The sequence below is a fragment of the Neovison vison genome, chromosome 7, assembly GCF_020171115.1.
Source record: "Neovison vison isolate M4711 chromosome 7, ASM_NN_V1, whole genome shotgun sequence".
In the NCBI taxonomy this organism is placed as follows: domain Eukaryota; kingdom Metazoa; phylum Chordata; class Mammalia; order Carnivora; family Mustelidae; genus Neogale; species Neogale vison.
In genome coordinates this window covers 145,124,778-145,143,557 of record NC_058097.1, presented here as the reverse complement: position 1 = coordinate 145,143,557, position 18,780 = coordinate 145,124,778, and the positions used below count along the sequence as shown (strand labels likewise).

General features: G+C 49.0%; 1 protein-coding gene across 1 annotated transcript in view; it reads right to left on the bottom strand.

Annotated features, from left to right (window-relative positions):
* The window catches only part of TENM4 (teneurin transmembrane protein 4), a 379,161-nt gene that overhangs the window by 11,333 nt on the left and 349,048 nt on the right, over positions 1 to 18,780 (bottom strand). The window contains exons 25-28 of the mRNA XM_044258440.1: positions 13,139 to 13,311; positions 8,382 to 8,617; positions 4,564 to 4,860; positions 1,325 to 2,939 (exon numbers count right to left, since the gene is read on the bottom strand). Coding sequence (XP_044114375.1) covers positions 1,325 to 2,939; positions 4,564 to 4,860; positions 8,382 to 8,617; positions 13,139 to 13,311 — 2,321 coding nt within the window. The remainder of the gene's footprint in view (positions 1 to 1,324; positions 2,940 to 4,563; positions 4,861 to 8,381; positions 8,618 to 13,138; positions 13,312 to 18,780) is intronic.

The following is an 18,780-nucleotide window of genomic DNA, read 5'->3' as shown; positions in this document are numbered from 1 at the left end:
GCCACACGCATCAGTTGCCTCCTGGGCCCCTCATGCTGGACGGCCACGGTCTGCCTCCCCCGTGCTGTGTGCACTCCTGGAGGACGGCGGCCATCTTTCTATCCCCAGTGCCTGAAACAGTGGCCGCCAAGAGGAGGCATGTGTTGAGTGAAAATGAAACTGCCTCGAAAGAGGAAGCAGGCATAGCTGGCATCACAGGAAAAAGAGACAGAAGGTGCCAGGTTTGCAAGTTGGGAGGTGCCCATTCTGTGCCAACAACAAAATCTCTTTCATAAAAAGTGCTGGCTTTATCCAGACCTGAATGCCCATGGCTGTTCTGACCCCTGAGGTCTTACGTGGCTGGCCTGTGAGTGGCGGCTTGCTGGTTGGACTGTGGCTGCTGGAGGCATTTCTGGCACATGTGACAGTAGGTACACTTATATTTCAGGTAGTTTCCCAGTAGTGGAAAACAAACCCCACTTTTTAAATCCAAGAAGAAGAATGGGAATCGACACGAGCCAGGTACTGTGCAGGGCAGGTTATTAAATGTATCTCATTTCGCCCTTGTGACCATTTTTCTCTTTTTATCCCCTCTACTTCCCCTCTTCAGACTGAATATTTTTTTAGTCTTCACTTTATTCCCACCATTGACTAATTAGCTATGCCTCTGTTTTATTCTTTAGTGGCTGCGAGGATTTACATGTGCATATTTAATGTGCATATTTAATTTACCAAGGTCAGTGCAGGTGTTCTAAGTTTAATTTACAGCTCAGGAAACTGGAATTCAGGGAAGTTAAATAAGTTTTGTGACTGTTCATTACATCGCCCCAAATAAGAAAACTGAATTTTTTTTTCTTTAGCTATACCTTCTTCCACCTTATCAGAGACTCACAGGCAGTCTGATCTGGGTCAGAAACTTCCAAATTGTATGCTCAGGGTGTATCCAGGGAAATATTAGGGTCTAATGGTGAAAAAAGGGCTTTCATGCTCAAACGTTTGAGAAATAGTGGGTAAAGGGGTTTCATGATCAAATGTTTGAGAAATCGTGGGTAAATGTATCGGACAGTTCTCTTTACTACAGGACTTCTCAGAGCCTTTCCTAAGCTGCAATGTGTTATTAAAATTGGAGAACGGTGGTTGCCCTGTTACATTAACTTGATGTCAGTACCAGTTTTTCCAGGATATTTCTCTAAACCAATGTTTCTTTAAAAATACTTTGGAAAATGCTGCGTAAGAGAAAGCTCATGTTTGCTGTTACCCTGTCCCTCTTTGGCAAGGAAGACTATCTTGTCAGATGACTGGAGCAGCAGTGGGTCCTGTCCTCTGAATGAGCCCCAATCCTCACCTGTCATGAAGCACTTGATGTCCTGAGAGTTGCTGATGGGGTTGTTGTTTTTAAACATGTAGAGATTAAAAGGCATGATGTTGCCACTACTTAGGTGCTTCCACAGCTCGTGGTCTGGGCTGGTCCAGCGGCCAGCCAGCACATCATAATCCCGCCGGCCCATGTGGATGAGCTTGGTGAGTGGATCGTAGAGGCCCCCGTGGTAGCCGATGATGATCTGGAAGTTGGGGTTGGTGTCCATGTAGATCTCCCCATAGGCCGTGTACAGAATCTGCTTGATCATGAGGCCTGTTCCGCTGAAGACAGCGAGAGGGGTCCCGATGTTGTCGCAAGCTATGTAGAACTCATCACCACTGCTCAGCTCCATGGCAAAGAGGTGCCCCTGCAGGTCGTAGTAGAGGGATGTGATCTCGGAGCTGGAGTGGTTGTAGAGGTGGGTGACCTTGGTGGGGTTGGTCAGGTCTGCATAGAAGAACTGCAGGTGGTGGCTGTGGCTGCTCTTGCTGGACACCCGCCGCCCCAGGCCATCATAGCGGTACCTGACGCTCCAGCCTCCCGCCCGGTTGTACGCCTTGATGAGCAGACCGGCCGAGTTGTACTCGAAGACGTCCCCGCCCCGCTGCCGCAGGAAGCCATCCTCGTCCATCTTGTACTGCACATCACCCAGCCTCGTGATGCGGTCTCGGAGGTCGTACCTTAGTGGGGTAAGCCGCGCACTGTTCCCAGGGCTCAGTAAGTGCAGGTTTCCGTTGAGGTCATAGCTGTATCGCCAGAGTGGCTTGTCATTGATGGAGACCGTCTGCAGCTGGCCGTCAGCGTCATACTCATAGGAGTAGCGGGTGGTATTGGCATAGGGTCCCACCTTCAACTCCTTCTTCACCACTCGGCCCATGTTGTCGTACTGGACGGTCATCCAGTACATGAGAGAACGGAAAATCTCATACTGCACTTCCTTCATCCGGCCATAGGCGTCAAAGTGTTTGGTGTGGGTCATGACCGCCGTCGTAATGATCTGGTTAATGTCATAGTAGATGACACCAAACTTCCCAAACTGCTCTGTCCTGCCTGACACGTCATCATAGCGATAGAGATCGATAGGCAGTGGGGTCTCATTGATCACAGCCTGCATGCTGGTCACCCGGAAGCTGTTGTCATAGTTATAGTCAAAACGGGCATTGACCATGCCTTCCTCGGTGAAGCGGAAGATCTGGCGGTCGATCAGGGGCCCGATTTGGCGGTAGCGGATGGTGCAGGTGAAGCCCTCGTTCTGTAGGTTGATGGTCTTCAGCATGCCTGCTGTCTCATCGTAGGTGAAGCTCACCTTGGTGGTGTCATACAGCATCTCGGCCAGCTTTGACAGTTTGCCATACTTGTAGATGACCCTGCGGCCAGTGCCCAGGTAGAAGGTGTGGAGGAGGTGGCCATCCTCGCTGAAGTCCTGGATGACGGAGGCATTGCCCTCGGGTGGCTGGTAGATGTTCCTGTAGTAGCCCACGGACCTGATGGTCTCCAGGGTCTGCCGGGCCACGTTGGGCATCGTCACAGAGGAGAGGCGGTCGTTCTTGTCGAATTCAAAGATATACTGCCTCTGGCTGTGGAGCAGCAGCACCATGGACTGGAGAGAGAGGGAAACAAAGGGGTGAGAGGAGGCTGGTGGGGAGGAAGGGGAAGTCTGTGTGCTTAACACTAGAGGAGGGGAATAAATGGCCAAGGAAACTGGCAGTTCTCCTAAGTTAGGCCCAAACCATAGCTTTCTAACTAATGTGCCGTAAGCTGCTGCAGTGGGGACACAACTGTGCTAATAAGGTAAGGACTTCTCGAGGCATGTGGATGGTTTAGTCAACCGGGTGTCCCACTCCTGGTTTCGGCTCAAGCCCTGATCTCAGGGCTGTGGGACTGAGCCCCATGTCCGGCTCCGTGCTCAGATTCTTTCTTCCTCTTCCTCTGCCCCTTCCCACTTGCGTGTTCTCTCTCAAATAAATAAACAAAATCTTTAAAAAAAAAAAAAAGTATTTCTTTCAGCCCTTGCACTCAGACTGTCTGTCTTCCTGCAGTGGGCAGCCTTGTTGGTTCGCCCCTTTGTGTGGTACAAAAGTGATGATTTTAGCGGGTGCTGGTGTGTGAGGAAGTTCGGGAACGCTGACAAGGAGCGTGGCAGCAGCCTCTCTCCTGGCTTCCTTGCTTCAGCTTCCTTCTCAAATCAATCTTCTTACTCAAGCAAGAATGATCTTCCTGAAACCCAGCCTGGCAGTGTCTCCTGTCTGTTAAATAACTTCTGCTGACTCCACGTGGCCCACGGGGTGAGGACCGCATCTGAGAAGGGTGTTTCAGGCTCTGCGTGATTGTTTATGCAGGAACAGGTCAGATGCCCACGGCAGGGTGGGCTGTGACGGGAATGGGGGAAGCAGCTTCCTAACAATGGGCTTATTGTGTGGCCCCATGAAGGTTCCCTCCCCCTCTGGGTTGGGGTTGCCAGTATGTCAGATCACCTCTAGGGTCTCCCTTAGCACCACCACAGAACACGGCTCTTGGAGATGCTCACCCAGCAACGGATGGAGAAGATGGAGCACAGACCAAGCACGGTATGGGCCCCAGGCAGGTGGCCATGGGCAGGAAACAAAGTCAAGATGTGGGTACCAGAATGGGGGTCTGAAGCGCAGCTCTTTTTTGGGAAGAAGTCAGCAGGCAACAGACCTATCCACTTCTTGGCAGCAAAGCTACCATTTTCTCCTGTTTGGGACCAATTTTTGCCTTCAGAGCTTTTCTGATTCCTAGCCCCTGGGATGCAATAAATCCTGACCTGAAGCAGAAGGGATTTACTAAGTTATGCCCACCATTCAAAGCTCAGGATTAATTACCTGACTAGTGTTTTGCCCTGTTCTCTGTGACCAGATCCCACAACTGCTCCAGATCTGGGGGAAGAGCCTGCCTGGGTCTGTACCCTAAGTCCTGCTCTGTGACACCAGTTAGAGTTGGGCTTCTTCCCAGCTCTGGTCTATCACATGGGGCTTTCATCTCCTGCCCCCAAACTCCTACCTGCCGCACCATCACTACAATCTACCCAGATGCCTGTCAGGTTCCTGGTCTTCTGCAGCAGACTTTTTGGAACACTTCCTTTAGAAGACCACATGGATCTAATCCATCCCACTGAAGGCAGCAGACTGGGCCTGGCCATGGGTTGAGCCACAGTGGCTGGCCTTCAGTATGGTAAGGCCAGTGATGGGGAGACGGACACCTGCCTTCTCTAAGTACGTGTAGCTCCACGTCTTCCCATCAGCGAAGATCCTGGATGTGATGCGACCTGCCTGGTCATATTCCATCCTCTCTGACATGATGCCTCTCTGGACGCCAGCGATATGGCCCCCGGGGGAATAGGTCACGTTGACACCATTCAGCCTGCTGCTGGGTGACCAGAGGCTGGGCCGCCCTGCTTGGTCATACAGGATCCGGAGGGTGAACTTGCGGTGGTCATCATAGATCTTCTCTGTGCGGGTCACACGGTCAAAGTCCAGGGACAGGAGATTCCGGTTGTGAACCTGGGGAAGGTGCAGGAGGGAAGAGAGTTAATCTGGACAAGGGAAACTTTGGTGTGGGAGGGTCCTGAGTAGAGGCAGCAGCACAGGTCATGGGTATGACAGATAGGATCTGGGGTCCTGGCTTGGTCACCTGTCAGTTCTGTGATGCTTCCTCATTTGTAAAATGGGAATAATAATGCCAATTGCATAGGGCTATTGTGAGAATAAAGACAATGTGGGTGTTGAGCAGACAGTGGCTAGTCCTAAGGACAATCCCTATCATTTCCTAATGTGATTCTTCTAATGAGGACAGAAAGGCAGATCCTTCTTGACTCTCTCCTGAAGAGGGAGAGGCCGGGCGGGTCCAGCAAATTCATGCATGACCCTGTTTCTCATGTGCCAGGCAACATGCTGCTGTTTGGCACTGAGGAGACCAAAGCTCAGGGACATGAAGGGACATGCTCCACATCTCCTGGCTGGTGAGGGACTGTGTCTGGATGTGACTCTCACTATGACAACAGGCTGACAAAAAGGTCCTCTGAGTGTATCTGTCCCTTTTAGGGGCCTTGGACCTTCCATCCCCTCTGGGGTTGCTCCTGCCCTCCGCCACCGTAGTCAGGGATTCCTGGTTACCTTGGTCAGCTCCCAGAGAGTCGTCTTCTTCCTGGAGGGCCCTGGAGGCAATGTGTGTTTGGGTCTAGGACAGCTTCTGTGGCTGTGGGCTGCCCGGGGACAAACAGAGTCCCAGCTTTGGGACATTTTTCCGTTTGTAGGATCTCTACATGGGCTGCTAGGTCAGCACACAATTCAATTTCCCTCCAGAGTCAGGAATACAGGGCTCCCAGAAGGGTAGCAGTAAGTCGGGGTTTTTCACAGCTTAATAAGGGAATACACTTCAGAAGCCTACTTCCATATTGGGATCCACCCTGTGGGCACTGGTTGCCCCTGAAATACTGCCAGGTACTCCAAAGCTAAAACGCTGGCCCCCTAGCTGGGCACACTGGATGACTCTTCCATTAGTCACTGGTTAAGTCTGACAAGGAGTCAGGAAAGCATAAGAGGAAAGTGGATAATGTAGGTCACATGACGCAGAAGTGCTCACGTAGGCCACGGTAACGAGAGGCCCTGTAGGGTTCTGGGTGGTGAAAAAGGTCCCGTCTAGAAATTAAGGCCAAGATACCAGCCTGTGTGCTGTGACGCACTGCTTTTCAGTGTGACCTTGGGCAAGCGCCGTTCCCTCTCTGAGTCTCAATTTCTTCCGCTGTGAAACAGCCGAGCTATGATGAGGACTGAAGAAGCCTTAAGTCAACTACCTCTTGGAGTTCTGGGTGCACTGAAGGTCCTGAATTAATGATTGCAATTATTTCCATTAAGGCAGCAAATGATCACGGTCATTCTCAGATAAAGTACAGACATGTGTGTTTCCCCCTTCTCCCCTCTCGCCAAACAAATCCTCAAACCTTGGAAATAAGGATTTATAATGATGCTGAGACGACTTTAGCTGTGAATGGCCTGGTTATAATAAGGTTGCCTTCCCAGGGGTAATCAAACACAATTGCAGAGCAAAAACAGTGTGGCAGACAATTCCCATGAAAAATCGGAGGCGCTGGAGAGCGAAGCCGTGTTCTTTGCCGGGAGGGCCAAGGAAGATGTAGGGTCCGCACCACCAACAACAATGGGACCCATTTAGAAGCCTCTTTTGCAAGGTCCCCTGCGACCCCCCCAAGGAGGTGCCACCCAGCTAGCTGCCCCCCTCGTCCCCAGAGGACCCCTGGTGAAGGGGAGCTAAACCTCTGCGGTAAAATTAATAAAATTGAATTAAGCAGCTCACTGGGGGAACCGCCTAATGCTTTCTGTGCTCGGCAGTAGCGGCAATGAGATTATTTTACATCTTTCTTTATTAAAAAAAAGTTCCCAGTTGTATAAAAAATGAGCTCCATTATGGGGCGGTGCACCCGGCTAACATTCTAATTCCACATGCCGCCACTGTGGGTGGCCATTTATTTTGGGAGGACGTGGAGATGTGGCCACCCCACTGGAGCGCCATCAATCTCAGGCTGGGAGAGGGACCAATTAGAGCCTGGGAAACTTCTGGTCCAGCTCACACCGCAGAGGAGAAACCCTAACAGCCCTAATCGCCACCGTTCATGGAGCGCCTGGAGTCTACCAGCACTGGGCTAGGAACCTGGAATAGGTTGTCTGGTTTCCACAGAGGAGGGAGAGACTCAGAGGACTTGCTTGGGGCTCCACAGCCAGGCCCAGGCAGGAATCAGACGAAGTCAAACTTTCCGTTTAGCACACCGCCTCAGATGTGCCAGAGAGGCTCCTGGAGAATTCAGACAGGGGGCTCCGCGAGGCTGCAGAGGGTGGCAGGCCACAGAGAGCCCAGACAGCAAGGCCTTCCTCAGGGAACTAGTAGAAGCCTCCTTCCCTCATTCGATTTTTGCTGGAGTTATTGGCTGTGGAGGAAACACAGAAAGCCCAGCTTTCTGGGTTCTCGTTGTAGGACATCGGCTATGTCGGGACACGAGCCATGCTGCACAAGGGTGCTTCTGTGGTTTTCAGGAGTCCGGAACATCTTGCTCACTTCTGTGGTGCCCTTCAGCCCAGCAAGTGTCCGCAGAGCCCCAGGGGCCGGCAAGGTGCCACGCTGAAAGCCAGCACTAGTTTCTTTACCATCTCGCGGCCCCTCACCTTCCATTCTGAAGCTGAGGGAGAAGCAGCTGGGCAGTGAGGCCCCGCCTGGGCCCGAGGTAACTCTACCAAACCACGGGGCGTGAGGCAGAGACCGGGCAGCTTCGGGGCATCGGCAGACTGAAAAGCACCCACATGCCAACCCACTGGTGGTGACAGCTGGTGGGGGAGGGGCCTTGTGCTCATTCAGGAGGGGATCACTGCCTGGAAAGAGCGCAGGATGTGGCTGAGGTTCCAAAGAGCTCCGAATGCTTCACAGGAATGACCAGAACGGTGGCGAGAATGTCAGGAACAACAAGGGGAGTGGGTAGGACTGACCACTTCCTGGGTGCTAGACTCTGTCCAAGGCACTTCATAGATGATCTCTAATTCTCGTGGCAACTTGTAAAACTGATTTTAACCTCCCCATTTCTTGGGAGAATGAAACCGAGGCTTTGGATGAATGAAAGCACATTATGGATTTGCTTAGATGCAGTCAGAATATAACAGAAGCTGGAAACCCAAACTCAGGCCCAACACTAAAGCTGGTAATCATTCCGCAAGTAACAAGTGAAGAGATATTTGAGACTTAATAATAAATCTCATAATAAGTCCCATAAGGGTGGGAGGGGTGCCTGCTTGACTTTCCCCCTTTCGCAAAGGCCCAGGAAAAGTTTCTCTCCCAGGGCCAGTTTCAAGACCAGAACCCCGTTCTCTGGCTTGATCCTCATTCTTTCATCCTTCTTCTCCACCACCCCACAACGGCACCCTCCCCCCACCCACGTCCAGCCTCCCCACCCCAGTGACCTCCAGAGCTCCAGAGGCTGAGGCCCCACCCTAGCACCCGACCTGCCCCGGGGCTCGCTCACCCGCAGCCGGCGCCCGAACACCGTGACCTGGCCCCGAGCCTGCTCCTTCCGCTGCCGCCACTCCACCAGGTTCAGACCGTTGTCAATGGGCAGTGTGACGTTCCTCTTGCCCACGGTGGGGTTGACGGTGCCCGCCAGCAGGTGGGGCTCGGTCTGCAGTGCCACTTCCATGCCGTTCGCCAGCAGCAGCCGCAGGGAGCCATCGGACCCGATGTAGTAGCTGTTCCGGACCTGGTCTGAGGGAGAGGAGAGGGACCGGCTCTGCTCAGAAGGGCTGAGCATGGAGGGGGATGGGGGTGTGTGCACCAGGGCATTGGTATGTTATTAAATGGACTTATTTTTCTGATAATGGAAACAGAACGTTATCAGTGAAGAAAACTAGAAAATAGAAGGAGATGGTCCTGGGGCGCCTGGGTGGCTCAGTGGGTTAAAGTCTCTGCCTTCAGCTCAGGTCATGATCTCAGGGTCCTAGGATGGAGCCCCACATTGGGCTCTCTGCTCAGCGGGGAGCCTGCTTTCTCCTCTCTCTCTGCCTGCCTCTCTGCCTACTTGTGATCTCTGTCTGTCAAATAAATAAATAAAAATCTTAAAAAAAAAAAAGAGATGGTCCATGATCTTATTACCCAAAGAAAGCCATTGTAAATAACTTGTCTATTTCTAGACTTCATGATATTTCTGAATACCTTGATAGCCCAAAGTAATTCGTATGGTTTTTCACTGATCATGGTATTATACTGTTGAATATTTCTCCTAAATGTTTCTCTTACAGACTGCATAATATTCCATCATATGGAAATACCATAATTTATCTAACCAACTCTCAAGGAGATAATGTTTTATAATTACAAAGTTAACACTGCAAATAAACATACTGTAAACATTGTGTTAAGTGGGAGAAGTTGGACACAAAACACCACATGATGTATCAATGAGTCTTTACATGAAATGTCCAGAACAGGCCAATTCACAGAGGCAGAAAGTAGATTAGTGAGGGAAAGGCAGAATGAGGAGTGACCACTTATGGGTATGAGCTTTCTTTTTGGGACTGATAAAAATTTTTCAGAATCAGATAGCATTAATAATCGCATAACTTTGTAAATATACTAAAACCCCCCTGAGTTGTATATTTTAAAAGGGTAAATTGTATATTTTAAATTTTTTTAAAGAGTGAATGTTATACTATGTGAATTACATCTCTATTAAAAATATACTTTTTTGGATAAATCATTGTCTTCGTTTTGGGTTAAGTTACTAGAACAAAGGGTTGAACATTTTTAAGGTTCTTAATATACACCAGGGTAACAATATTCTTTATAACAAGGTGAGATATAACTCCAATAGTCAACTGACAGAATGTTAAACATATGCATGTTTTAAGTCATTGCCATATATATACATATATATATATGTATATATATATATCTCAACGATTTAAAAATAAATCTGATTTTGAAATTTTAAGCCTGATTAAAACATTTAAAATTAGGATCTTTCACTAAAAGAAACTTCTGGAGAAGAGTAAATTTCAGCTGTAAAAAGCACACAATTCTTTTCTAAAAATGGAAATATCTCCAAATTTGTGCTACAGTTTTCTGCCTCTTGCCCTTCCTCAGCTGGTGCTTCTGCCTGCACCTGCCCCTCTTCCATAAACGCCAGCCTGAGTCCTCGCTTCAAGGCTCTGCTTCATTTTCATTTCTCCCCAGTAGGTTCCCTGGTTCCTTGGTCAGAACGAACGCCTCCTCTTCCTTTAGCCTCCTTACGGGTCCCTTGAGTGGTCCTGCAGTTGAGGGGGTGCAGGGCGTACCATTCTGGTAATGAAGGCATTCTCAAATACCTAAGTGTCTGCTGTGAGAGGGGACAACTACCCAGAGATGGAGAGCATGGCCTCCAGAGCCAGGCTATCAGGGTTTGGGTCCCAGCCCTGCCACTCTCTTGGGCAAATTCCTTAACCTGGCATCCCTCTGGTTCTTCATCTGTACCTTGGGGATAATGATTGTACTCTTACCTCATAGGATTAAGCGGGATAATGACAACGAAGAGCTGAGAGTAGAACTTGGCATGTAGTGAGTATGACATAAATGTAGCTATTACTAGTTTTATGTGCCTGGCACTGTACTAGTCACTGTCATGTGTATCTCTTGTCCTCTCCCCTCTATCTCCGTTGTCCCATTTCACAGATCTGTCATAGGGAACTTCTCTAGTACTGATCATGGGTTTTTAAGAGCTCCCCATGTCTTTTAGATCAGTGGTTAAGAGAACGGGTTCTAGAATCTCTTTGTCTTAGTCCACGTGTCTTAGCCGGCACGTGTCCTTGGACAAGCCACTTAAACTCTCACTGACTCCCTGTCTTCATTTGGAAAATGGAGATGTTCATACCTCAGAGGGCTGTGACAAGATGACACAGGACTATGAATGTAAAACACTAAAGATCTGCTTTATACTTAATAAGTGTTCTAAAATGTTAGTTATCACTGTTATTATTGTATATGCTCAGTAAACAGTTGCTGGATTGAACTAGAGATGTCACCGGCTACATTAAATTAAAAAAAAAAAAAAAAGGTGTAGTTTTGTAGGAAACCCTCACCAAGTCTTCCCAGCACCAGATCAGGCCCTTCCTCTGCTATTCCCTTCCCCTCTCCATCCCTCACCCGTTCTTTCTCTCTCACACACACAGAATCCTAAGATCTGCCTTTAACTTGCTATGCATTATTCACTGGCAATCTGTATTTTACTTCCTTCGAATGGTGGAAAAGCCTGTGTCAATTTATCTTTTAAAGCTGCTTTTTGCTGAATGCACACACGTCCATTAATGGTGACTCTGGATGCAATGGTATCTTGTAGAGGCCCATCTCAAATGATCCCCATTTAATGTGAGCTGTGACTCCCCAAGCCTGCCCCTCATTAGCAGCTGCTTCTTATTTCTTCCCAGGCCAGACGTAAGATGAAGCTGAAAGAGCTTTTCCGGAAGACTCTACCAAGGCGGCTGCCAAATGTGGCATCTAAGCCTGGCATGAAAGAAGGAAAGGGAGCGTGGCAGAGGAACCAAAGAGGAAACACAGGTACGGTGCTTCCCGGATTCAGGGAGGCATTCTTCCTTTCCCCACTTTGATGTTTCTGAAATTGGAAAGCGTCTTAAGTCCTTGTATGAATTTTGAGCAACGTGTCTCCCCCTCCTCTCCAAGCTGAAAAGTTGCTATTAAATTTTGATGGTACATTTTAAAAGTGAGGAAATGCAGTACTTTTGAATTTTAAAAAAGTTGCCTGAATATAAGAAAGACTGAGCTAACTTCTGAGAAAAGTGCCACACGCCAGCTCAGAGGTGTGGAGGGGGTAAGACAGTTCTTAACCCCAGGGCAGGACAAGGTGTCTGAGCCATCAGGGGCCCTGCTGTCCTTGGCCAGGCAGAACCTGACTGGCTTGGAATTGGCACCTTCCCTTGGCGATAACCCAGTCAGAGCATAAACACCCGGAGTGTGTCCCAACCCATTGCCACAGCTGCTGGTGGGGAAGGAACCGAGGGTATCGTTTCTCTTTCTTTGACTGAGAACGACTGTTGTTCTTTGAGCTTCTTTTCAGGCACAGGATTACATTTGTGAGTAAAAACAGTGTGAAAATACACAGTTATTTTCCTAAGGTAAACAAAAGTGCCAGTTATTAGGTAAGAAGTTCATTAATCCAACAAATACTTAGTAATACTACGGGCCTGGCCCATCGTGGTCACTCTATGTACGGTGTGTCAAGAGATGGTCTGAGCAACGTGTATGAGGCACGTGTCGCAATTCTGCCCCATTTCCCAGGCCCAGAGACTGAGGCCCAGAGAAGAGTGAGTCCACCCAAGTCACACAGGGAGGAGCGGCACAGCAGGCCTGGGGTCCCCGGCCTGTCTGTTCCAGAGCTCCTGCTCCTTGCCGTGCCTCACACCATTCCACGTGGCCTCGACCTGCTTTTGTTTCCTCGAGGAGAAAACTGAGGGTCCCCGTGATGTGGTGGCAGAGTCAGGACTAGAATTTGTGCCCCTGAATCCTAGCCCACGGCTCTTTTACTACTTATGTCCAAGCCTTTGTGAGTACCAAAAGCCATCAGGAGGGTGGGGGAAAAAGAAACCAAGTGAGGCTTTCCCTAGTGATAGCTTCCCCCTGCCCCCATGCTTACTAGAGCCAATAAAGCCACAAGCTCCCCTCTGGGTCACCATGTTCCAGGAGGACAACTGAGGCAGATGGTTAGTTCACAGCAAGTTTTTATCCTTGTGATTTACCTAAAGCTAAAAGGTCAACTCATACCAGGGATTATCTGGTGTGTGCAGGGAGGAAGGGTCTCTTCTCTATGGAATCCTAGGGAAGGCTCAAACTGTTCTTGCCTGAGCTTGCAGAGGGATTTCTCCATCCCTAGATCCCTTTCATGATTAAGTGTCATTATTACTGTCCTTCGACCTCGCCCACCCCAGGGTGAGAGTGGGAACCATTACAATGGTGGAACAGTGAGGTCACCTGGATGGGCAGCCGGTGCACTCCCTACCTTTGGTTCTGATGATAATGGGGTGAGACAATGGACTATGACTCGGAAGCTTCTGGGAGAGAATATACGGGACCTGGGCCGGTGGGTTCTGCACATTAGATGGCAGTGCAGAGAGAAGCCAGTTGTATTGCTCTCCTGTTCTTGGGCAGCTCTAGTAGCATTTTATTTCTTACATTATCCTCCTCCAAAGGGGTCCCATCACCCCTGTGTCTCGAAGTCCTCATGCTCCCCACCCGGCTTACCTTGTAGGAGTGTATAGAAGGCACCGGAGGCAGACAGGTTGGTGGTTATGGTGATATCATCCTTGCTGGAAGTCTCTACCTGGACATGCACCGAGCTGTCTGTATCACTTCGGAAACTGCTCACCTGGCCAGTAGGGAAGGTCACATTGGTCAGGCGACCAAAGCTGTCGTACCTGAAAACCAAGGGGGGGTGGCTCTGAGTGACAGAAACATAATGGTGCTATTGCTGGAACCTGGCATATTCTACCCTGGGCCCCAGTTTGGTGTGTTTTGCTTTCCTTTCTGGTTAGATACATTGCTGTGAGTCCTCCATCTCCTTGCACATGTTTTTTTTTTGTTGTTGTTGTTTTTAATTTTTAAAAAATTTATTTGACAGAAAGAGACCACAAGTAGGCAGAGAGGCAGGCAGGGTGCGGGGCAGGGGAAGCAGGCTCTCCGCTGAGCAGAGAGCCAGATGCGGGGCTCTATCCCAGGACCCTGGGATCACGACCTGAGCCGAAGGCAGGGGCTTTAACCCACTGAGCCACCCAGGCAACCCATCACATGGTTTTCTTGAGAAGTGACTCCACTGGCTGTTATCTGACTACAGGCAAATGACTTACCTCTCTGAATCTTTGCTAATTCTGTGAAGTGGAGAAAGGACCCTGGCCCTGCCTGCATGGCAGGGTTACTGTGGAGAAACATGTCGGGGTGGCCTGTGGCTACAAATAGCCACCCATGCAGGGTGAGATGATGGGGGTTCTCAGAGCAGGGAAACTCCCAGAGGTGAGGGGCCCAAACCTGATTCTTGAACCCCCTCTCAAATCTCTGACAGCTGGTGATGCAGGGTGTTTCTGAACAAGATAAGAGATGGGGCTTCCGGGGCGCCTGGGTGGCTCAGTGGGTTAAGTCTCTGCCTTTGGCTCAGGTCATGGTCTCAGGGTCCTGGGATCCAGCCTGATATCAGGCTGTCTGCTCAGCGGAGAGCCTGCACCCCCTACCCCCACCCCGCCCTGCCTGCCTCTCTGCCTACTTGTTCTCTCTGTCAGATAAATAAACAAAATCTTAAAAAAAAAAAAAAGAGAGAGAGAGAGAGAGAGATGGGGCTTCCTACGAAGCTACAGAGCCTGGGGAAAGGGGGCTCTGAATCCAAACCAGGATCTTGCCACCACATAAGGAGGCTAAACAGATGGGCTCTTGCAACCCCTTCCCATCTCGACTTCACAGCCAGCGCCAAGCAGTTGTGTATCTGCTGTTGTCACAGCTCCCAGTTCTGCTCTGGCGTGGGCTTTCTGAAGCATGACAATCGAATCTTAATTCTCTTTTCCGTTCCTGAGAATAATAAAAGAAATGCCTACCATTACCAAACACCTACCACGCTACAGCACAGCGCTTCTCAGACCTTTCGCTTACTCCTTGCAACTTACTTAAAAGGTATAAATGATCTCCTTTCTGGAGGAGGCTCAGAAAAGCAAAGCCACCTGCACAAGGTCCCACAACGGATAAGTGTGGTGGAGTCAAAATTCAAACTGATCTGTCTGCTTCCAAGCTGCCCCTTGCTTCTCTGCCCTCACCCAGCATTTCCGAGCTGTCCATTTTCAAGTGTCTGTTGCGTGGGTTCTCTGTGCAGCCAAGTGGGCGGGAGGTGGCAGGGAATAATAGGCTGTTAACACTTCAGTTATAATTTTTAATTGTGGGAGGCTGAAGTGTAAAAAGGCAGGTTTAATATCCCCTTTGCCCTTGTGTGTGAATGGGAAAAACGGTCTTCATCCAGATGTCAGTATTTCTGACTTTGGCTTGTGCTCAGGCTGGCACACGGCTTCCATGGTAGGTCTCCCCTATGGATTCCAGGTCTCCCTCCTGGACATTTCCCTCCTGCTTTTCCCCTGGGACCTGAGGGATTTAATGATGGTGAAATGAAAGGCCCGAGTGTTTAGCGCTGTCCTGGCTCTTCCTCTGATCCTTCAGCTGCGCCTCGTTTCTCACTGGGACCCCTGGGGGCTGCAGCATCTGTGGGTTCAGGCAAGACTTGGAAGGTGAGACTAGGCAGGCCTTTGCTGAGCAATTTTCTGCCCAAGGTCAGCTGTGGGTGCTGCATGGATTCTGCCTCCTGCCAACTCTTTCTGTCCCTGTGCCTGGGACTGACATAGTCTGCCACAAATGGGGGTGCTGGCTAAAGGTCTTTTGAATGAGTCCTGGACCCAAGACCAACTCTGGGATCAGCTGAATCTCTCTGTTGGTAGGGTCTGAGGCAGTGGGACGGAAGCCCTTTCCAACATGGCAAGCAGCACAGGAATCTCTAATACCTACCCTGGGCTTGGGCTTGGCAGGGTAAGGGTGTGGGCGGTCTCAATCCTTCCTGCTCTCCTATAAGCACCTTAGGGGCTGTGGAAACCTGCTTCTTATCATGATTTCTCATCTTTCTTCCTTAGCACCGAGTCATGTTGTAAGAAATCGTCAGTCTGGCATCGGGGATGGTGACGATGTGGCTTAAAACCTAGACTGGAGCGTCACAGGTCAGGGTGCCCCTCAGAGGGGGGAAGGTGGTGGTTCTGAGAGACTGCTGCTAGCAAGGAGGCGAGTCTTGGGATAAAGATCTGGAAGGTTTGTCCTAAAGCATCTTTGTCCCAGAGCTCTGTTCCCTTTAACTCTTGGGGAGGGGGTGTTCTTTTCAACTCTTTATGGAAGGAGGAAATTTGAATAGGAAGGAATTTCACAAAAATGTTTAGAGTGGTTATCTCTGGGAGGCAGAATTACAAGGGATGTTTTATATTCCCAAGATTTAAAAATAATGCATATGGATTATTTTCATAATCAGAAAAGTGACCTCAATGCCACATATAGAGAGCTCACGAACATGGTCATCTTGGGAAAGAGGCCCTTTTAAATTACTGGCATTTATGGAGTCCCTGGGTGGCTCAGTTGGTTAAGCGTTAAACTCTTGATTTTGGCTCAGGTCATGATTTCAGGGATGTAAGACGGACCTCTGTGCTCAGTGGGGAGTCTGCTTAAGATTTCCTCTCTCGTTCTGCACCCCCACCCCCACTTGGCTCACAGGTACTTGCCCCCCTCTCTCAAAGGAAAAAAAAATTACTGGCATTTCTGGAGGAGTCTCCTTATAGGACATCTACCAACATCAATCTCCAGGGCTTTTCAGTAAATATTACTAGGGCACCCCAAATTTCTAAGCCCCAAATCAAAATCCCCAAACTGGCTCTGTTGTGGTCATCTTAGCTGTATCTGTGGTCCGAGAGCAGAATGAATCCTGTCAGATCCTGAGTCATCTTAGATCAGCAGGAAGATCAATTCCAGTTCAACAGTTTCACAGGATGGGTATGTGCTGTTTTAGTCTGGTCCTCTGAACACCTGTTACCCACGCACATAGTCTTTACTGAGACTACTTACTTAGACTGTGTAATATCCTGACCTAACCAGATACAAAGGATTTTATTATGCCAAGCAAGGTACTTAAAAAGGAGTCTTAGAGTCTTACCAATAAAAATCGATAGGGCGACCACACATTAGGGGACAGATGTCACTTCAGGAGTACTTTACTGTGGCCTTGCTCAAATGCCACCTTGTAAAGCCTTCTCTGGTCTCTCTCTTGTCCCTTCTCCCAGGAATACCCTGACCCAGCTGCCTTACAGAATGGGTCCCCTGTATCCTAACAGCTCATGTACAAGCTGTCACCTGCTCCAGCCTGGGAGTGCTTGAGTCAGGACAGGACTGCGGAGTCAGACAGGCTGGGGAATCTGGAGTCTACCACCTGCCAGCAATGGAGCCCTGGAGGACTGGCTCTCAGTTCATGTCTTCTTCCCCAGCCCTGGGACTGGCAGAGAGAAGGTGGGCAGGGAATGCCACTTGAGCAAAGGAACGAATTCATGATTGGTTCTGCGAGGCTCCTCTGCTGCTCTGTTGGAAAGGGGAGACAATGATTCATTCAAACACTATCTCCTGTAGGACTTGACAGAGGCCTGACCCACAGCAGGTACATGGTAAACATCTGCTGAAGGCACAAATACAGAAACAACTAGATGATCCTTCATCAGTCTCCGTAGGCGTCTCCCCAGAGCTTTGGTCTCCAAGACAGAAGAGCCTTTGCATAAAGGGAGACAATTGTAATTATTATTGAAGGTGGCCTGTGATACATAATTAAATTGAGCTTGCAGAAGACACAATGAAAAGCCTCATGCTTTCAAGATCTGGTTTTCATTTTATACGAGATGGCCGAAAAACAGTAATTTCCACTCCTCACATTTTCCATTAGAGGGACTGAATGTCTTAATTAAATGAACATCGAATAGAACAGCCAATTTATAGAATTTTCTTGTCTCTTATTCATTCATTTCAGTGCCTTCCAGAGCTTGGGAAACACCACTGGATCTCTCTGCAGCCTGACTCCTACCTGTGATACCCCATCAGAATACTACTGCTGCTTCCTCTGTGGGGAGGAACTGGGGCTGCCCATCTTGTGGGCCTTGAACACCTGGGCCCCCCGTCCTCTCTGTGGAGTCCTTTCTCTTCCTGCTACAGAGCTGCTGAGAGGAAGAAGGCAGGTGCCACCCAACAAGGTGGGACAGTTCGTGGCACTCTCTGGATTCCAAGTGGCCCCATGATCGGTGACTTCTGGACAATGGCTTAGTTGTGTCTGTTTTGGCTTTACTTGAAGTACTGACAAATTTCTTTCTTTCTAACTAAGAGGAAGGAATGTGTTGATATGGCAAAGTCCTTGGAGCCAGACGTTCTAGGCTTTGACTGTAGGCTCTTCCCCTGCCAGCACTGCAACCCTAGAGGATGGGCACTCAGTTCTGTTTTCCCACAAACCATCAACCCCATCACATCATAAATGATATTTTAGGCAGGTCATATACCATGGCCTCTGGGAGCCTCTGTTTTTTTCTCTATAAAATGAAGATTATAACACCTATCTTAGAAAGATATGGTGAAGTTCAAACAAGATAACCTATTTAAAGTGAAATGCAATATTTTTCTTTTTTTTTTTTAACCAGGGCCTGCAGGATCCCATGAAACTGCCTTCTCTGGAATGTCAGCTCCCTGACTGAAGGGCCTTTGGTCACTGGTGTATCCCAGAACTCAGAAGAGTGCTTGGCATACAGTAGATGCTCAATAATGTGAATGAAAGTCATCTGAAAGACCTGCTCCTTCTCGCCTCTCTTTCCAATTTCACTTTGAACCTGACCCCTCCATCCTCCGGTGTTCTGCTACATCTGTTTCTATTCCCCAAACATGCCAAGCTCAAGCTGGGCTTGGGGTGCTCACATGTCACTGTTCTTTTGGCTGAGAATGCTCTTGCCTCCAATCCTGGTGTGGCTAGCTGCTTTCATTACGCATATTTCAGTTCAAATGTCATCACTTCAGTGAGGACTTCCCTGAAATAGGTAGGTCCTCCCATCTGATTTCATTGTCTTCATTGCATGTATTATCTTACACATTTATTGGTCTGTTAGCTGTCTCTTCCCACTATAATATAAGCTCCATGAGGACACAGACCTTGTCTGTGTTCTCATGCCTCGAAGAGTACCAGAACATAAAAGGTACTCAGTATGCATTTCTTAGGTTAATGAATAAGTAAATAAACAGTAGGTATTATTATTGTTTTTTCAAGATGTGGATTGAGAAAAACTACAAATTTCACCCCTTTC